Here is a 14,627-nt window from a genome sequence, read left to right as displayed (position 1 = left end):
GAAAAAAACTGCACATACAATTGTGTTTAAAAAAAGATGGCACATTTATTGCAACATAAATGTTATATACATTTTGTGTGTTTTCTGTTGAAAGAGACAGAAAATTTAATTTTTTTTTGTTGCTGTATTTTTCTGATGTGCGTCAACAAATGCCTTGAATTTTCTTTGACACAAGAACAAATCTTTCATCAATCATATTGGAGACTGGGGAACAAAATCAAGATTGCACTTTTACAAATTTGGAGCTTGGACAATGCCTTGGAAGTACTAGACTGCGAGCAACAATCCTACCATATTCTTAAGATGCCATTTGTAAATTTCTGATAATAATGGACAGGTTATGGTAAATAACCATACTTTTTTTTTTTTTTTTACTATCTAATATAGTAAAATAAAGTAAGAAACTTTTTACTCAAAACTTTTGATTTCAAAAATCTAGAAAGAGTAATGTTTAGAATTCAAGAAATATTCTTACAGTATTATTGTATAAAAGACTACCTACAGTGAAAAATAAGCCAACTGTTTTTTTTTCCTCTATTGATTTTTTTTTTCATATATTATACAAGGGAAAGCATCTGGGAATACAGCAAAACAGGAGCAAAGAAACAAGAAAAACTGAACATAAAAAAGGAGGGAAGGAGAGAAGGATGTGACATATTTGATACCCTCAATCAAGGTCTGCCAACATGAATACAGGCTCGTCAATACTGAAATGAAGATCAAGGCAACATTCAGCCAGAGATCATATTACATAATATTATTTATTTTATCCCAGAAAAGGAAGTTGTTATATAGAAAAATATTTTAGTAAACTCCTGGTGTGGCATCCTTTAGTCCAATTTAATTCCCTTTTTTCAAATACTCATTACGGATGTGGCAGCGTTGCTTCAGGTGGAGATTACAATGGAAGACAATATACAATGAAATAAATGGAATATAAAGCAAGTCTTAAGACCAGAGACTTAAAAAAAAAAAAAAAAAAAAAAAAAAAAAAAAGACAAACAAAATGCATGCACATTGAAAAAATAAAGCCATGACCAATGTCTCGAAAACATAAAATGTAAATCCCGGTAAACCGCTTTTGTTTGTCCTCGCTATAGTTCTATGAGATCATCTACGTTTGAGTTTACACAGAATATGAATCCCTTGTCAGTCGTAATGGTATTAAGTATGTGGTTTGCCTGGTTAATAACCTTGAAAGTAACATAAATTGTTTCTGATAATTCAGACTGGACATTAAATGCACAAAGCTTAGAGAAAATAAACATAGCTAGTATCACTCAGAATAACTTGGTTTTTTTTTAGTTTTTTTTTTAAATGTACGAAACAGAAGGATAATAAGCGATATATTCTTCAGGCCAGAAGATAGTGTGGTCATCGTTATGAAACATGTTTCTTCATGAGGAATTTTTTGATTCGCCAATAACTGGAAATGGCAAAAGAAGCCACGTTTGCACTGAAGTCTGGAGCACATGCTGGAACTGACAGGCTAAACATGGACAACTATCTGCAAAACAAGTCATTTTTTTTACATTTAACACTATATGGCAAAGGAGCATATGGGCAGTAAAGTCCCCTTCTCCTTTCGTTAAGACACTAATAATATGCAGGGAATGCTAAGATTCACAACGTTTGCTCTGGAAGTTAACTGCTTACTACCAAGGAAAAACTAAAAAACTAAACTCAACAAAAATCATAACAAAAAATGACTTTTCAGTAAAACTAGAGTTTGCCAAGTTTTTTTTGTTTTGTTTTCCTGTTTTTTTTTTTTTTACAGTTTTTACAAGATGATATTGTTCATTTCAGCCTAATTGGGGGCTAATAGTCCACTGCAGAGCTCATATGAATGAATATAAATTACGCTCTGTACTAATTTCAGTCGGAAGCACGGAGACTGATTGAAACTACATAGAGACAAAGGCAGTTTAGGTTTACAATGGCGCTCATTTGGAATGAATTAAATATAAATATAAATAATATAACATCTTTCTAAAAAGGGGGCACTTAACGTTTTGAGCTCTCACAACCAACAATAATTTGCAGTTTGGTGCAGATATTACTCTAAACTGGCCAATAAATTAATGTTTGCTCGCTGTCTCAGAGCCTAAATGTCCGTGTCTCATCTTGGATGAGTCGGAGACATTAAGGAGCGCTTAGTTTTTAACGGTGATGCTGGCAAACTGTAGATCAACTGAAAAGCCACATGCTTTACCTTCAAACAACTTTCCCTTTAGACATACATTTTATAGCTCAGAAACATAATAAATAGAAGAAAAAAAATTGCTGTTACAATGCATTCGTCAATTCATTTTAGGCACAAGGCAACTTCCACAAAAGGTTGTTAGGAGATTGCGACAGTCTCTGATTGTTCAGAAGCGACGCCCTTCTTTCAGACAGTGATATGTGTTGAAAATTTCTCTTAAGGGCAGAAACACGCTGACGGACACTGGCTGTCGTCACAAGGAACTGGACTTATGGGGTTGTTTTTTTTTTACGATTGGATTGCGTCGAGTCACGTGGTTTTGCTTCAAGTGCTCTGTCTCCTCCAATTGGTGTCACAAACTTGAGTCCTGTGCGCCACGAGGAAGCAAGGTCATCGACTCTATCTTACAGAAATTAACCAGGATCACATTGATCTGGAGAGAAGAGAAGCAGAGGACTCAATCAGATCACTGCTAAACAAACGCCTCATCGTAAATTAAACGTATGTGTATTTAAGTATCACTGATAGTGAAGGTAAAAAAAAAAAAAAAAAGGTGAGGTGCAGTGTACCTGTGTGCTGCTCAGAGGTGGCCCATGGGGTTTGACGCGTCGGTGAGGCCAGGGTGGACCCCTGCGTGGGCCTGCTGAGGGTCCCCGGACACTTTCTCCTCCTGCCTTCTCTTAAGGCAGGCCGCTTTGGGATTTAGGTTCCGCTCTGCAGGTCGGGGAGAAAAACAGCAAATTGCACGTCGCTCATCTCCACGGGGACTCATCATGTTATCACATCATAGAACCAAAAGCTATTGGCGCGCTGGGCGGAGGAGTGAGACTGACCTCTGACTTGCTGCTCCAAGCTGAGTATGACGGCCACGGCCTGGTGCAGGATGAGCAGCTTCGTCTGGGGCTTCTCGCTTTTCAAGTGCAGCTGGCACATGCGACCCAATTCCTTGAAGGCCTCGTTGATGTCTCGCACCCTCAGACGCTCCCGGGCGTTGTTGGCCATCCTCCTCTCGCGCTCGCGCTCGGCCTTCTGCTCCGGGTTCAGGTCCTCGTCCTCGTTGATGCTGCTGCAAAGTGAAGCAGAGGCCATTCACGGCCACGCCGTTAACAGACGGCGAGACGGAGCCCTGGAGGAGAGGGGAGCTAGAAGGCGTCATATAGTCGCCTAAAAGTACAATATCAGGGTTTTCGATTAAGACACACAGCTCGCCACAGCACTATTATATCAACAGAGGTAACGGCTGGAGCCAAATCTAATTGCAATATTTAATTGTGCAGATTTCTTAACAAACCAAAACGCTAATGAAGGGTATTTCAAAGTCAAGTTCTCAAGGTGTTTTCATGTCCTTACCTCGTGCGGGTGCCTCCCCGGGGTGTCTTGATGTCCCTCCTGTCGCTTTCATCATCGGACTTGCCGTCGTCAGAGGACTGGTTGTCGTGCATCTCGTCCTTGTCGTGGTTCTCCAACTTCAACCCCAGAGCAGAGGGCACCTGCGCAGCTATGGCCGAAGCCAGGCCTGAAGTGAGGAGCGGAGGTGAGACGGCTTATCAGAAATCACAAATCACAAACATTTTATTCCGCCAGGTACATTTACATATACAAGGAATTTGTTCTGGTGAATTTTGATGCGCTACACTGCAGACTATTAAAAAAAAAGCTTAAAGTCTGTCAAAAATGGAGAATAAAAATAATGGTAAAATAAAATGGAATATTTCTATTATGGATACCCTATAGACTATTTCTGTTTTGTATTTTTAGCTATTTGTATATATTTGAAATTACAATTTTATTTTACATTTAAAATTTGTATCCTTTTTTATTTTATTATAATTTTTATTCTCCTTTTCTTTCTCCAGACTGTTAAGCTTTTTATTTTTTATAATGTACTGTATACTGTATATGTAAATGTGCCCGGTGAAAATAAAACCAATTCTGATTCAGATCCTATTGTATCAGCACTGTGCTATTGTATTACTATTATTGTATTGCATATCAGCATGATTGAAAAGTATCCCAGACACGGTCTAATCACTTTGTTCACCAAACAACTGTGCTCTGCCCTTTTCATTAATATGTCCACTATTTAAAGAAGATGTCAGATGTTTTACAGGCGATGGGCTTAAGGAGTGCATCAAACCTCTGAAAGCCTCCACTTGGTGGTTGAGCTCTGAGCTGGAAGCGGAGCCAGCGCTGGGCAGCCCTCCATGGCTGTTGTTCAGGCCGCCAGCATCATGGAGCGGACCACCCTGGAGAAATAACCAAGAGACCAAGAACCCGGTCAACATGGCATTAAGACATTCTCTCCAGACATACTGGGACCTGACATTAGGTTGTTGTTTTTTGTTTTTTTTTTGGGGGGGGGGGGATTATTTTTACATATACGTGAAATGAAGTGACTTTCTATATATAAAAAGCAAATAGGATTTTGAGCAAAAACCGGTGACAGATTTTACAGTTTTTAATACTCCCTCCCTACTAACACCTGAAGATGATTTCCTTTGTATCAGTGAAATCAGTGATCACAGAAAAAAGGAAAAAAGAGATAAGACAGAACAAAATACACATATAGATGGGAGGACAACATAATGAAAGCCACTTGAACAAGTTTACTCTGAAGTAACTGAATCACGGTTAGAAATGCAGCTGTAAAGGTGAGTAATATTAAGTGGATTAGCAGTATGTGTCAGCTATAAAAGGTGTCTGAAAATTAACACTTTGATATCTGAGTTTTAAAGGGGACCTATTATGCTCCTTTTTACACCTTAATATAGGTCTCTGAGGTCCCCGAAACATGTTTTTTAAGTTTTTGCTGAAAATACCAATCAGATAATGCATTCGAGCCATTGTGACATACCTCTAAACCCGGACTTCCACAACAGGCTGTTTCAGTGTGTGTAGCTTAAATTGTGAATGAGCAGCCACGCCCCTAGTTTTCAGCCAAAGGGGTTTGAGCACAAGTTCTGGGTTCTGTGAGCCAATGGGGTTTGAGCTTTCCTCCGGGCTCTGTTTTATTTACTCGGTAAACTTTCACTGATTTCACATTATCTGCACACTAAAATCTTTGCGACCACATTTGAGGTGAGAAATAAGAAATCCAGTTGCGGAATCTTGACTCATATTAGATCTACAAGACGTGATTTAAAAGTTATTTCCGACATTGGTTGCCGTGCTCCAGGCTTGTGGGACACACGGACTCCGCACCAGGAGGCACAGGGAGTCTCGCATGCAGAGATTTTTTTTTCATGTAAATGTCGGAAAATAAAATAAAATAAAATAAAATAAATACATCTACAATAAAAACACGCTATTTTAATTGGTTTTGTTTGGAGAAACACACAGCGCATCCGAATTGGAGAAAGAAAAAAACTTTTGAAAACAGAGCGTTTTCAAAAACAGAGCCGGAAGCCGGAGCGTTTTGTTCACAGTGATTCCTTTTTCATTAGTTTACCTCATTATTTGGCACTTTGGCCGCGTCAAATATGAACATCCCACATTGTAAAATTATATTTATGACAGAAAATAAGGAAAAGCATAATAGGACCCCTTTAAAAACCACACAACTAACTGACAGAGTTCCAAACAAGCAAAATAGTCAGCGCCTGAATTATAGGTATAAAATATAAAAATAGATAGACCATAGACGTATGTCTGTTTTGAATTTTTGCCTATTTGTATTTATTTTACATTAAAATGTTCTTTTAAAAAATGATTTTTTTTATCCTGGCATATTTTATGATGATTTTTATTCTCATTTTAACTGAATCATGGTTAGAAAGGAAGCTGTAAAGGAGAGTAATATTATGTGGATCGCCAATTATCAGTATGTGTCAGCTGTAAAAGTGGTCTGAAAATGAACACTTTGATATCTGAGTTTTAAAAGCGACATGAACTAACTAATAGTGTCCCAAACAGGCAAAATTGTTAGCGCCTGAATTGCAGGTGCATTGATCACAAAAAACTGCAGAATAATTGACATTTATTTATTATACATGGACGAAGTGCGTCCAGGCTTGATGTTCAGTGGTCTCAAATCACAGCTGGTTCCTCCACTAGGGAGAGGGGTTTTTGGAAGAGAGGAACAGTTCATTTATTCCTGAAAGCTAAACACGTTATGCTTGATTTGCTAAGCTTTCCTAAATGTACCTTTTTTTTTTTTTTTTTTCCTTAAACATGTTTAAAAATATTTAAATAATTCCCGAATGAATAAAAGCTTTATAATGACTTCCTTTTTTGGAATTAGTTTTTGGAAAGTCCCTTCTCCTCCTCCTCCTCCTCCTCCTCATGGTTTTCTCCATGTCGTCCAGCTATCTAGTTTCCCTTTGGAGAACCGAGGGAAGGCGGGGAAACCGTGACTGGTGATGGTGACGGGGAGCAGAGAGGCTTCTTTCCCTTTTCTTATGGAATGTGATCCTCAGTCACTGTTGGCCTCTGTCGACCCCGCTACCCCCAGACCCTCCCCTCCCCGTGCACTGCGCTGATCTCTGCTGCGCTCTCAACAGGTGTCCAAACAAGTCTTTGTCTGGAGGCGGCGGCGGCGGCGGGGGGCGAGGGTGGGGGGCGCTCTGGCGGAGGATGAACGCTGCCATTTTCATGTCTGTGCCTGATTACCATACAGCTGAGGACCTCTATTTGGGCGGGGGCTACGGCCGCAGACACGCGCTTCCAGGGATTCAGATTTCCTGGGCTGTTAAAAAGCGGCGATGAGCGGGGGCGGGGGGCGGGTGGGGGCTTGGCCAAAGTGAAAGCCCCTGTGGCTGTGCTGTGCTGTGGAGGGACCTTCTTCCCACACAGGAAGCGCTGTGTTAAGTCTCACAGTATGTTCTCTCTCACACACACGGTCTGTTCGGGGTCACCGCTACATCGCCAAAAAAAAAGATGAATTCATAGATTTTTTTTTAAATTTAAATTGCGCTTTCATTCAGGGGTGAAACAGCAAAACAAATGTAGAAATTTGTATTAACAAGTTGGGAGATCTCAACAATCTAAGGTAAGATACTTAATCCCCAATGAACTTAGACAATATTGGGAGTTTAATAATGAAACTGTGCCATTTTGGAGTCACAACTTATACTGAAATCTCAAGCTTACACCGAAAGTAATATTTCATGTTTGATGTTTTAATCACCTTAATAACTGTATTTACTATGGACTTTGCAGCCTAAAGGTCATTGGATTCCCTCGTCATTTGGGAACATTGGATATTTTTTTCCAAGAGCTTCTCCCCAAACACTCAAACAATGGATGTCCTTTTTCCATAATGGGAGAAAAGGACATGCTATTTTCTAAAATGTTATCTTACAGATGGGTTCTGTCTGTGAATCTCGGTGTTCTGAACAGAGACGGAGGGAGAACAGGTCATGATTTACAGATGATTTAAGACCCGCATTCCCCTGGATCTTAAAGAAATGTGTCTTTAACTCTCCAAGGAATGCTACACACTAAACACTGACAAATTCACTATTCTGCCTGAGTTTCTCATTTCTTTTTCACTGCCTTCCCTAAAAAAAAAGGGGGAGCCTTGGGCCAGCCATTACGCTTATGGAAAATATGTCGAAATTCAATTGCTCTATGTGGAAAATGTCTTACTTTTAAAACATGGCAGTGGACCCATTCAAGCAGGTGGCCAGGGCTTGTTGGGATATTGGGAAATAAACTTCTATATAAAAAGTTCTGCTGGTGTGCTCCTTTTTTAAACCTGATACACATAAAATGCAATATCCAAAACGTCTTTGACACCTCTATGAATCTCACGTACCATTGCTGCTGTCCGACTCGGAACCAATGCCGAAGCAGGAAAGTTTGCTCCAATGGCTGCTATTGGCCCATTTTGGGCTTGTCCCAGCAGACTGTGTATGTCACTGGGCAGATTGGTGGTGGAGCCCACCGCATGGTTCCGCAGAACGAGGATTGCATCATCCAGTCTGTCCAGACGATCCTCCATTCGGGACTGGGAGGACCAAGGGGATTGAACGGTGAAGGGATGGGAGAGGAAGAAATAACAAGAGAGAATGACAGCAGGTTAATTTACGGCCATTGGGACTAAAGTGAGAAAAACTGATTGTATGGTGAGGATTTGGAAAAATAAATAGAAAAAAAGAAACACTGAAACATGACAAACACATTCCCAATGCAACTGAACTTAAACTATTCTGTTTTAAGAACAATTAAAAATATTCAATGTGCATTCCCATTCTATCTAATTAGAAAAAGGACAAGTGCCGCAGCCACTTGGCAAACTTAAAACTATTAATTTTGAGTTAAACACCTAACATGATTACCGCAAGCTGCCGGTATGGAAAAAAAATAAAATAAATTAGAAATACAAAAAAATGCACAATAAAAACAAAAGTAAAAAACAAAACAATTATTGAATGCCAAGCTTATGAGAGAATCAAAAAGAGGGATGCGGCGATGTATGGTACACAGAATGGATAAAGTGTTCATCTGAAGGGTACCTCGCAGACATCCTTCAAGAAAGACATGGCATCTTGGAGATGCTCATGCAGCTGCTGGTGAACTCTGTTTTTCTGGTAGAGTCAAATAGGAATAAGAAAAGATTACAGAAGTCTATTCATATCTCCAGAATACCAGAAATACAATAAAGAGAAATAGAGGTATAGATTGTAGATATTGTCAAAATGGAATTTGGCGTCAGGTAAAAAAAAAAGTGTATGGTACAGAGACAGCTGCTGACTTTCCAGGATGAAAATCCCCGTCCTGTAGGGACAACTTAAATAACGATTGGATTCCCTTTTTCTTTCTTTTGACCATTTCTTGCATTATGTGGCGGGGTGGGGATGTAGAAAATCTGGGCGGGGAAATATTTCCCTCAACATCGGATACGGTAAACATGTGACGCGTCGGGTGAAAGGTGATCCCCGACCTTGGTTTCCTTGGCGAGGCAGCGCAGGAATCCTGGGGCAGCGGTTCAACGCAACAGCTGCCAAGCCCTCCTCCTCCCAAAACCTCCCAGCCCCACCCCCACCGCCACCGCCTGGTTAATTGTAACCCCAACCCCCCCCAACTGTCACTCTCACTCCGGTCCTCAGCGTAAAGGACAGATGGCCGGGCACACCCCGAGGGACAGGTATTGTTCGGTTTTGCTACTCCCCCTCCCCACCGTCCTCGCTGACATTTGTCGGACAGGAATGTGTGCGCGACGCCAGAGCTCTGCCCGCCATGAGTCACCAACGTACAGTGAGCGTCCATTAAGAAGGTATAGCCATGCTGGCGCCTCACCAGCGAGTGGAGGGAGTTCTCATAGTTCGGGGAGGAGGGCGCCTGTCCGCCGGCACGGGACCATTGGTTCGCACCTGTAAAACAAAGTGGCAGCGCCGAAGAGGGGAGGGGAGGCGGGGGCGGGAAGACAATCTCAATTAGCCAATTGACCGCCGGAGGCATTGATACAAACGCTGACTGACAGGCGGCGTAACATGCCGTCATAACACACTTAGAATCCGATTTTGTAGTCACTTGTTGCTCTTTTGGAGATATTTTTAACTTTGATGCTGAACAGCAACACTTTCTGACAGCTGAGCGGCTTCCTGCACCGTGGGCTGGTGGAAGCGTAGTTCACTAACCACTTCCATCTGCTTATTAATAAGGTCCCGACCAAGGGCTCCTCTGGAACTCTTCCTCGACATTGCTAACCATTAATTTCAATATCGAGAATAAATGTCAATATCTGAGTCCAAGAACAAGGGGAAATGTCATCTCTACACATGTCTGCAATTAACAGTAATTGGAAGAAAAAAACAACTGTTGAGATTTCTTGCAACCAGGCTGATGTACCGAACGAAACAGAAATTAGCGGGGAAATAAGTCCGAGGATCTTGCGCCTGATTGTGCCAAATACTAGCCTGGCATTGCCAGACCAATTTGCAAATGCGTATTAGTCTGAAATCTCCCCGTTTATTTTCTGATTTCCAAGAAGTGTTACCAACAGGCGCAGGCCAAAATGTCTCTGGACGCAACTGGATAGAGCTACAGCCAATCAGAGCAAGGAAACGAGGGAGTTGGTAAATTCAACCTTTACCAAATCCTGTCGGAAGTACGGCAAACACATCTTTCTTATCAACAAAAGCTTGATAGGAAATATACCGTCCAGTTTGTTTACTGCTCTCACGATAGCGGATTCAAAACACCGTTCCACGTCAGCCATCTTAGTAAGGTGCGTCAACAGCTCTCCTCTGCATCGTCATCCTTTCAAACCAGCTCCATATTAGATAAAAGGTTGAGAATGGCCGGACCCCGGCAAGGTCGGGTGGAAGTCTGTGTGAATGGGAGGGTGGCCAGACGTATTCTGCAGCGCAAATGAAACATGAGCTTGCAGATCCGTCTGGTTCCCTGTCCGCCAAATACTACCAGGGTAATAAAAATTACTAATTTAAAAAGGCAGGGAACGCTTTCATAAAAAATTCCTCCTTCAATGTGTTTTATACTACACTATAAACCACAATTTATTAATTCCAAGAACATCTTTTCTTCAAAGTAACCTTAGATACAGTAGTCTTGCACTGTTTTATTTCATATCTATTCCCTAAAGTTGGGAAAAATAAGTAACTAGCGCTTATAGAATTTCAACTGAACCACCATTTTATATAGAGGGACCCAATGTAAATAGAGAATGTAAAGAATTGACACTAAGTTAGTGGATATAGTTTATGTAAAGTCAACAGTTCTCACAGAGCTCATAAAAAAAATAAAAGTAAATTGAATGTCCTGTCTTGAGGGAAAGGAAACCACTCGATCTAGCATAAATTAGTTTAAAAAATTTTCAATACATTTTTGGACGACAGCTTCAATCGAGTATACAGTCAAACTAGGAATGTGCATCGGGGGGGGAAGTTTTTTAATGGACTTGGACAATAACAAACCCTTCTTGGGTATTTATACGAGGCAGGGTGTTTGTGGGCGTCTTTCCAGCTCAGGCCTCTTCACTGCGCCGTCTGGGATCCATTATAGTGAATACCAAACCCAGCGCACATCCTGCTAAATAAAGTCCACTCGGACTAGTAGGACGATCTGCTGGCTTTTTTTTGTTTACCCTCCTCTCATTTGAGGTGTTTAGAGAAGACGTCTTACGTAGTAGACAACCAATTTTGTTTTTACATCCTATGTTGACCTTGGGGAACTGGTCCACCTATTCACCTGCAGAATAGCGCAATACTCTTGAGCATTTTTAAGTGTAACTGTTACTTTAGACACAGAGCCTGAGAAAACAGAGACTGCATTTTAAGAGAAGGAAATGAGAAAGCCTCTGTTGTGTCTCAATTTTCCCACTCATATGGCTCTCATGGCGTGCTGCGATGAAAAATTAGCCTGGGGCTTTGGTCCCAAGTACACCGCAGAGGGATAACCGAATAAACTAGCCTTGAGTAATGTGCTGCACCTCAATGATATCCCCATGATGAATTGATGTTGAGCTTAACAACTTCCTGTAAGATTTTGTGCTAGTTTAAGTACCGTTATTTTTTGAAACTATATACGCATGAATCATTGTATAGGTCTAAATCATTTTTAAATAATCAGTGTTTTGTTTTTTTTCACATCTACAGAAGGAGCACTTTGTATTTCCTAACGCGACTACTAATATATTTGAAACCAATGCAATGTATTTGTTTTCCAAAATCAATGACAAGCATTTCGAAAGTATAACCCACACGATGAGTAGTTAGGTTGCACATAGTTAATCCGGGTGTTATTGTGTTGACGGACACGTGAACCAGGGCGTGACCCAGCGTGAGGCCGTCTTCCTGCTCTCCCACATCAGCTGAGTCACCGCCAACCCCTGCACTCACTGGCAAATAAATGAGCCCCTTTTGCCGCCTGGTCCATGGGAGGGGGTGGGGGCGGTAACAGCTGTCCGTGGGCCGGGGCAGCAGCTGAGGATGAGGAGTGCATACGTAGAGACAGCTGTCGCCACTACATTACCGCACATGGCGCAGTTGCCCACTAGGACAACATACTGGGCTTCCCCTAAACTGTGCGGCCTTCGCTCGCCCTGCATGTCTCTCGGGCTTGGGCACGTTTAGAAAATCTTACAATTATTTTCTGAATGAAGAAAGCGATTGATTAAAAAAAAAACGTTTCATTTTTGAGGCTCAGCTGTACATCATTCTTTAACTGATCTGCCTCCCAGCACTGTGTAGTGTTTGTACATCTACGTATCATCTCTATGTTGAAAGCTTTTCTTTTTTTAATTCACTTCAATTTCCCTTCCATTTGGGCTCTAAGGAACGACCAGACATTTTTGATCTGAGAGCATTCCCCAGTTCTCTGCGGATTCGGAACCGTGAAAGACTTCCCACTATAACAACGGGAGCCACACTGTAGACACTAATCCAGCACAGTTATATAAAAAGCTGTAAGTTCTAAGCCTCTGTATAACTATCTTAGATGTTTGTTTTTTTTTGGTTTTTTTTATGTCTGAAAAATAGATTTCTGGGGAAGTCAAATTCAATGCACAGTCTTCATCAACGGGGATGGGAAACGTTTGAAGTCCAGAGGGTGATTCTCTACCTGCTCTTCCGGAGGACGTTCCAGCGGCAGCCACCACGGAGGCGGCCGAGGCCGCGCCCGCTGAGGCCGTTAGGGGCGAAGGAGAGCCCACCGGTGTCGACGAATTAGATGGAAAACTACTGCTCGTGTGGTCAGGCGAGTAAATCTACGAGGAGGACACAAGGAAGGGAATTTATTTATGTGTAAGATAGGAAGCAAAGAGACAGATTTAGAGAGATGCCTAACAAAGGAACTATAATTCTATAACTCATGGTTTCATTCAATGGTTTCAACATATGTTGCATATTCTGAATAAACAAAAATGTGTAGAATCACAGTTCCCGCGGTGTGGACAAAGGAGTTTGCAGTTCATGCTCCGCGCCCTCTCATCTCCGCAATCGTGAAGTCAAGGTCTCATGTTGGAATGCCGTCTGAAGTGAATTAAGAAGCAAACTGGCTTGGCGTGTTCGAATTAGACCATCTTTATACGCTCGATTCAAAGGACCTCTGTCGCTGCACTGTGTGAGCATATCTTCTAAAACACCGATGAGTTTTACAATGTCAAACCACAAGAGCAGGGAAACAGGGGATTACATCTTTATCACTTCCACAGGGATTTCATTTGTTTAAACAAATTCTGGATCAAAGTACACAACGCGTCCTCAGCGTTTTGTGGTTAACAAGAGGATATTGTGCTATGATAGTCCAAGCTTCAGATATCCCAGGGTATTAGGAGCGGATCCCAACTAATTAGCAGAGAGGAAAAAAACGATCCATGGAGATTTATATTCCAAGTTAAGATCACATTGAGCTTGCAGGAAACCATTTGACTTCTGTGGAGTATCAATAATCTCCTTATTCAATCTTGATCTCTTGGCTTTAGTGTTTCAATCAACTCTGTGGGCCGAGCGAAGGGCTTGTGTGCTGAACAGAGGGATAGATAGGCTATTCATCCCAAACCCCTTTTGCCATAGTCTCAAAGCCGCCCGGCGCCCAAATACAGAGTGACACACACAACTATACGCCTGAAACCAATAACACTCAGAACAAATCATGAAATATTTCCTCAGTTCAAAAAAGGACATTATTTATGAGTGTGACTTCCAACCCGACACCATACGAGTGGCTATTCTTTTGATTATTTCAGCCATATTCAAACTGAAACACGCCTCGTTTTTCTGGAACAAATAGAGCTCCGCCTCTCCATCGGTTACGCTCCCCGAGGCAGCAGGAGTCCAATAAGCACGGTTAAATTAAAAGGGCGGGGAACAAAAGAGCCGCAACGCGCGGCCCGTGGAGTTGAGCCACAGCGGTTCCAAACCCCCCTGGTGCCCGCTACCCTCGAACCCAGCCCCACCGTGTCCATTTCACGCCTTTGTCATGCTAATAGGATTGAGTCTGCAAATACAAAAAATACTTAATTTGCAATGAACAGTCACCTCTCCCACCAATCTGATATCTGCACCATTGATCTGTCTCGTACTTTAATGTAGAAACACAGCGTTTTATACATCAACACGCAGGTTTCTGTGAGAGGTTTTTTTTTCCCAGACAAAGCGCACCTTCTCTTTAACAGACAAAAAGCCTATTTGATAATGTGACAATGATATGACTATTGAATACTAGTTGGAAAACAATTAATATTTAATTGTCATATATGAAAATGTCAAGTTTAATTTGTGAAAGCCACAGCCGCAAATAGAGTTGAATGCAGATCCAGGGGAATCTTCAAGGACGAGATGGGGACTTGGGTTAAACATAATTAAATTCTACAATAGCATATAATCGGTCTGCTAATGTAAATCTTTATATATATATATTATATATCTTTGGATCTGTCTGTGTACATTATTTGCTTTCCTACATTGTTGGTCTTTCTATGTGCACTACATATCTGCGCACCTTTTCCAATGAAACACTGAGA

General features: G+C 41.5%; 1 protein-coding gene across 1 annotated transcript in view; it reads right to left on the bottom strand.

Annotated features, from left to right (window-relative positions):
• Positions 1–14,627, bottom strand: part of tcf12 (transcription factor 12) — a 70,187-nt gene that overhangs the window by 243 nt on the left and 55,317 nt on the right. The window contains exons 13-21 of the mRNA XM_079997501.1: positions 12,725–12,869; positions 9,443–9,516; positions 8,659–8,730; positions 7,959–8,150; positions 4,341–4,449; positions 3,554–3,719; positions 3,037–3,269; positions 2,773–2,917; positions 1–2,636 (exon numbers count right to left, since the gene is read on the bottom strand). The exon at positions 1–2,636 is cut by the window's left edge and continues 243 nt beyond it. Coding sequence (XP_079853627.1) covers positions 2,784–2,917; positions 3,037–3,269; positions 3,554–3,719; positions 4,341–4,449; positions 7,959–8,150; positions 8,659–8,730; positions 9,443–9,516; positions 12,725–12,869 — 1,125 coding nt within the window. The 3' untranslated portion in view covers positions 1–2,636; positions 2,773–2,783. The remainder of the gene's footprint in view (positions 2,637–2,772; positions 2,918–3,036; positions 3,270–3,553; positions 3,720–4,340; positions 4,450–7,958; positions 8,151–8,658; positions 8,731–9,442; positions 9,517–12,724; positions 12,870–14,627) is intronic.

The sequence above is a fragment of the Zeus faber genome, assembly GCF_960531495.2.
Source record: "Zeus faber genome assembly, chromosome: 3".
Classification (NCBI taxonomy): Eukaryota; Metazoa; Chordata; class Actinopteri; order Zeiformes; family Zeidae; genus Zeus; species Zeus faber.
Note: the sequence above shows the minus strand (reverse complement) of the source record. Positions and strands in the feature narration are given on the sequence as shown.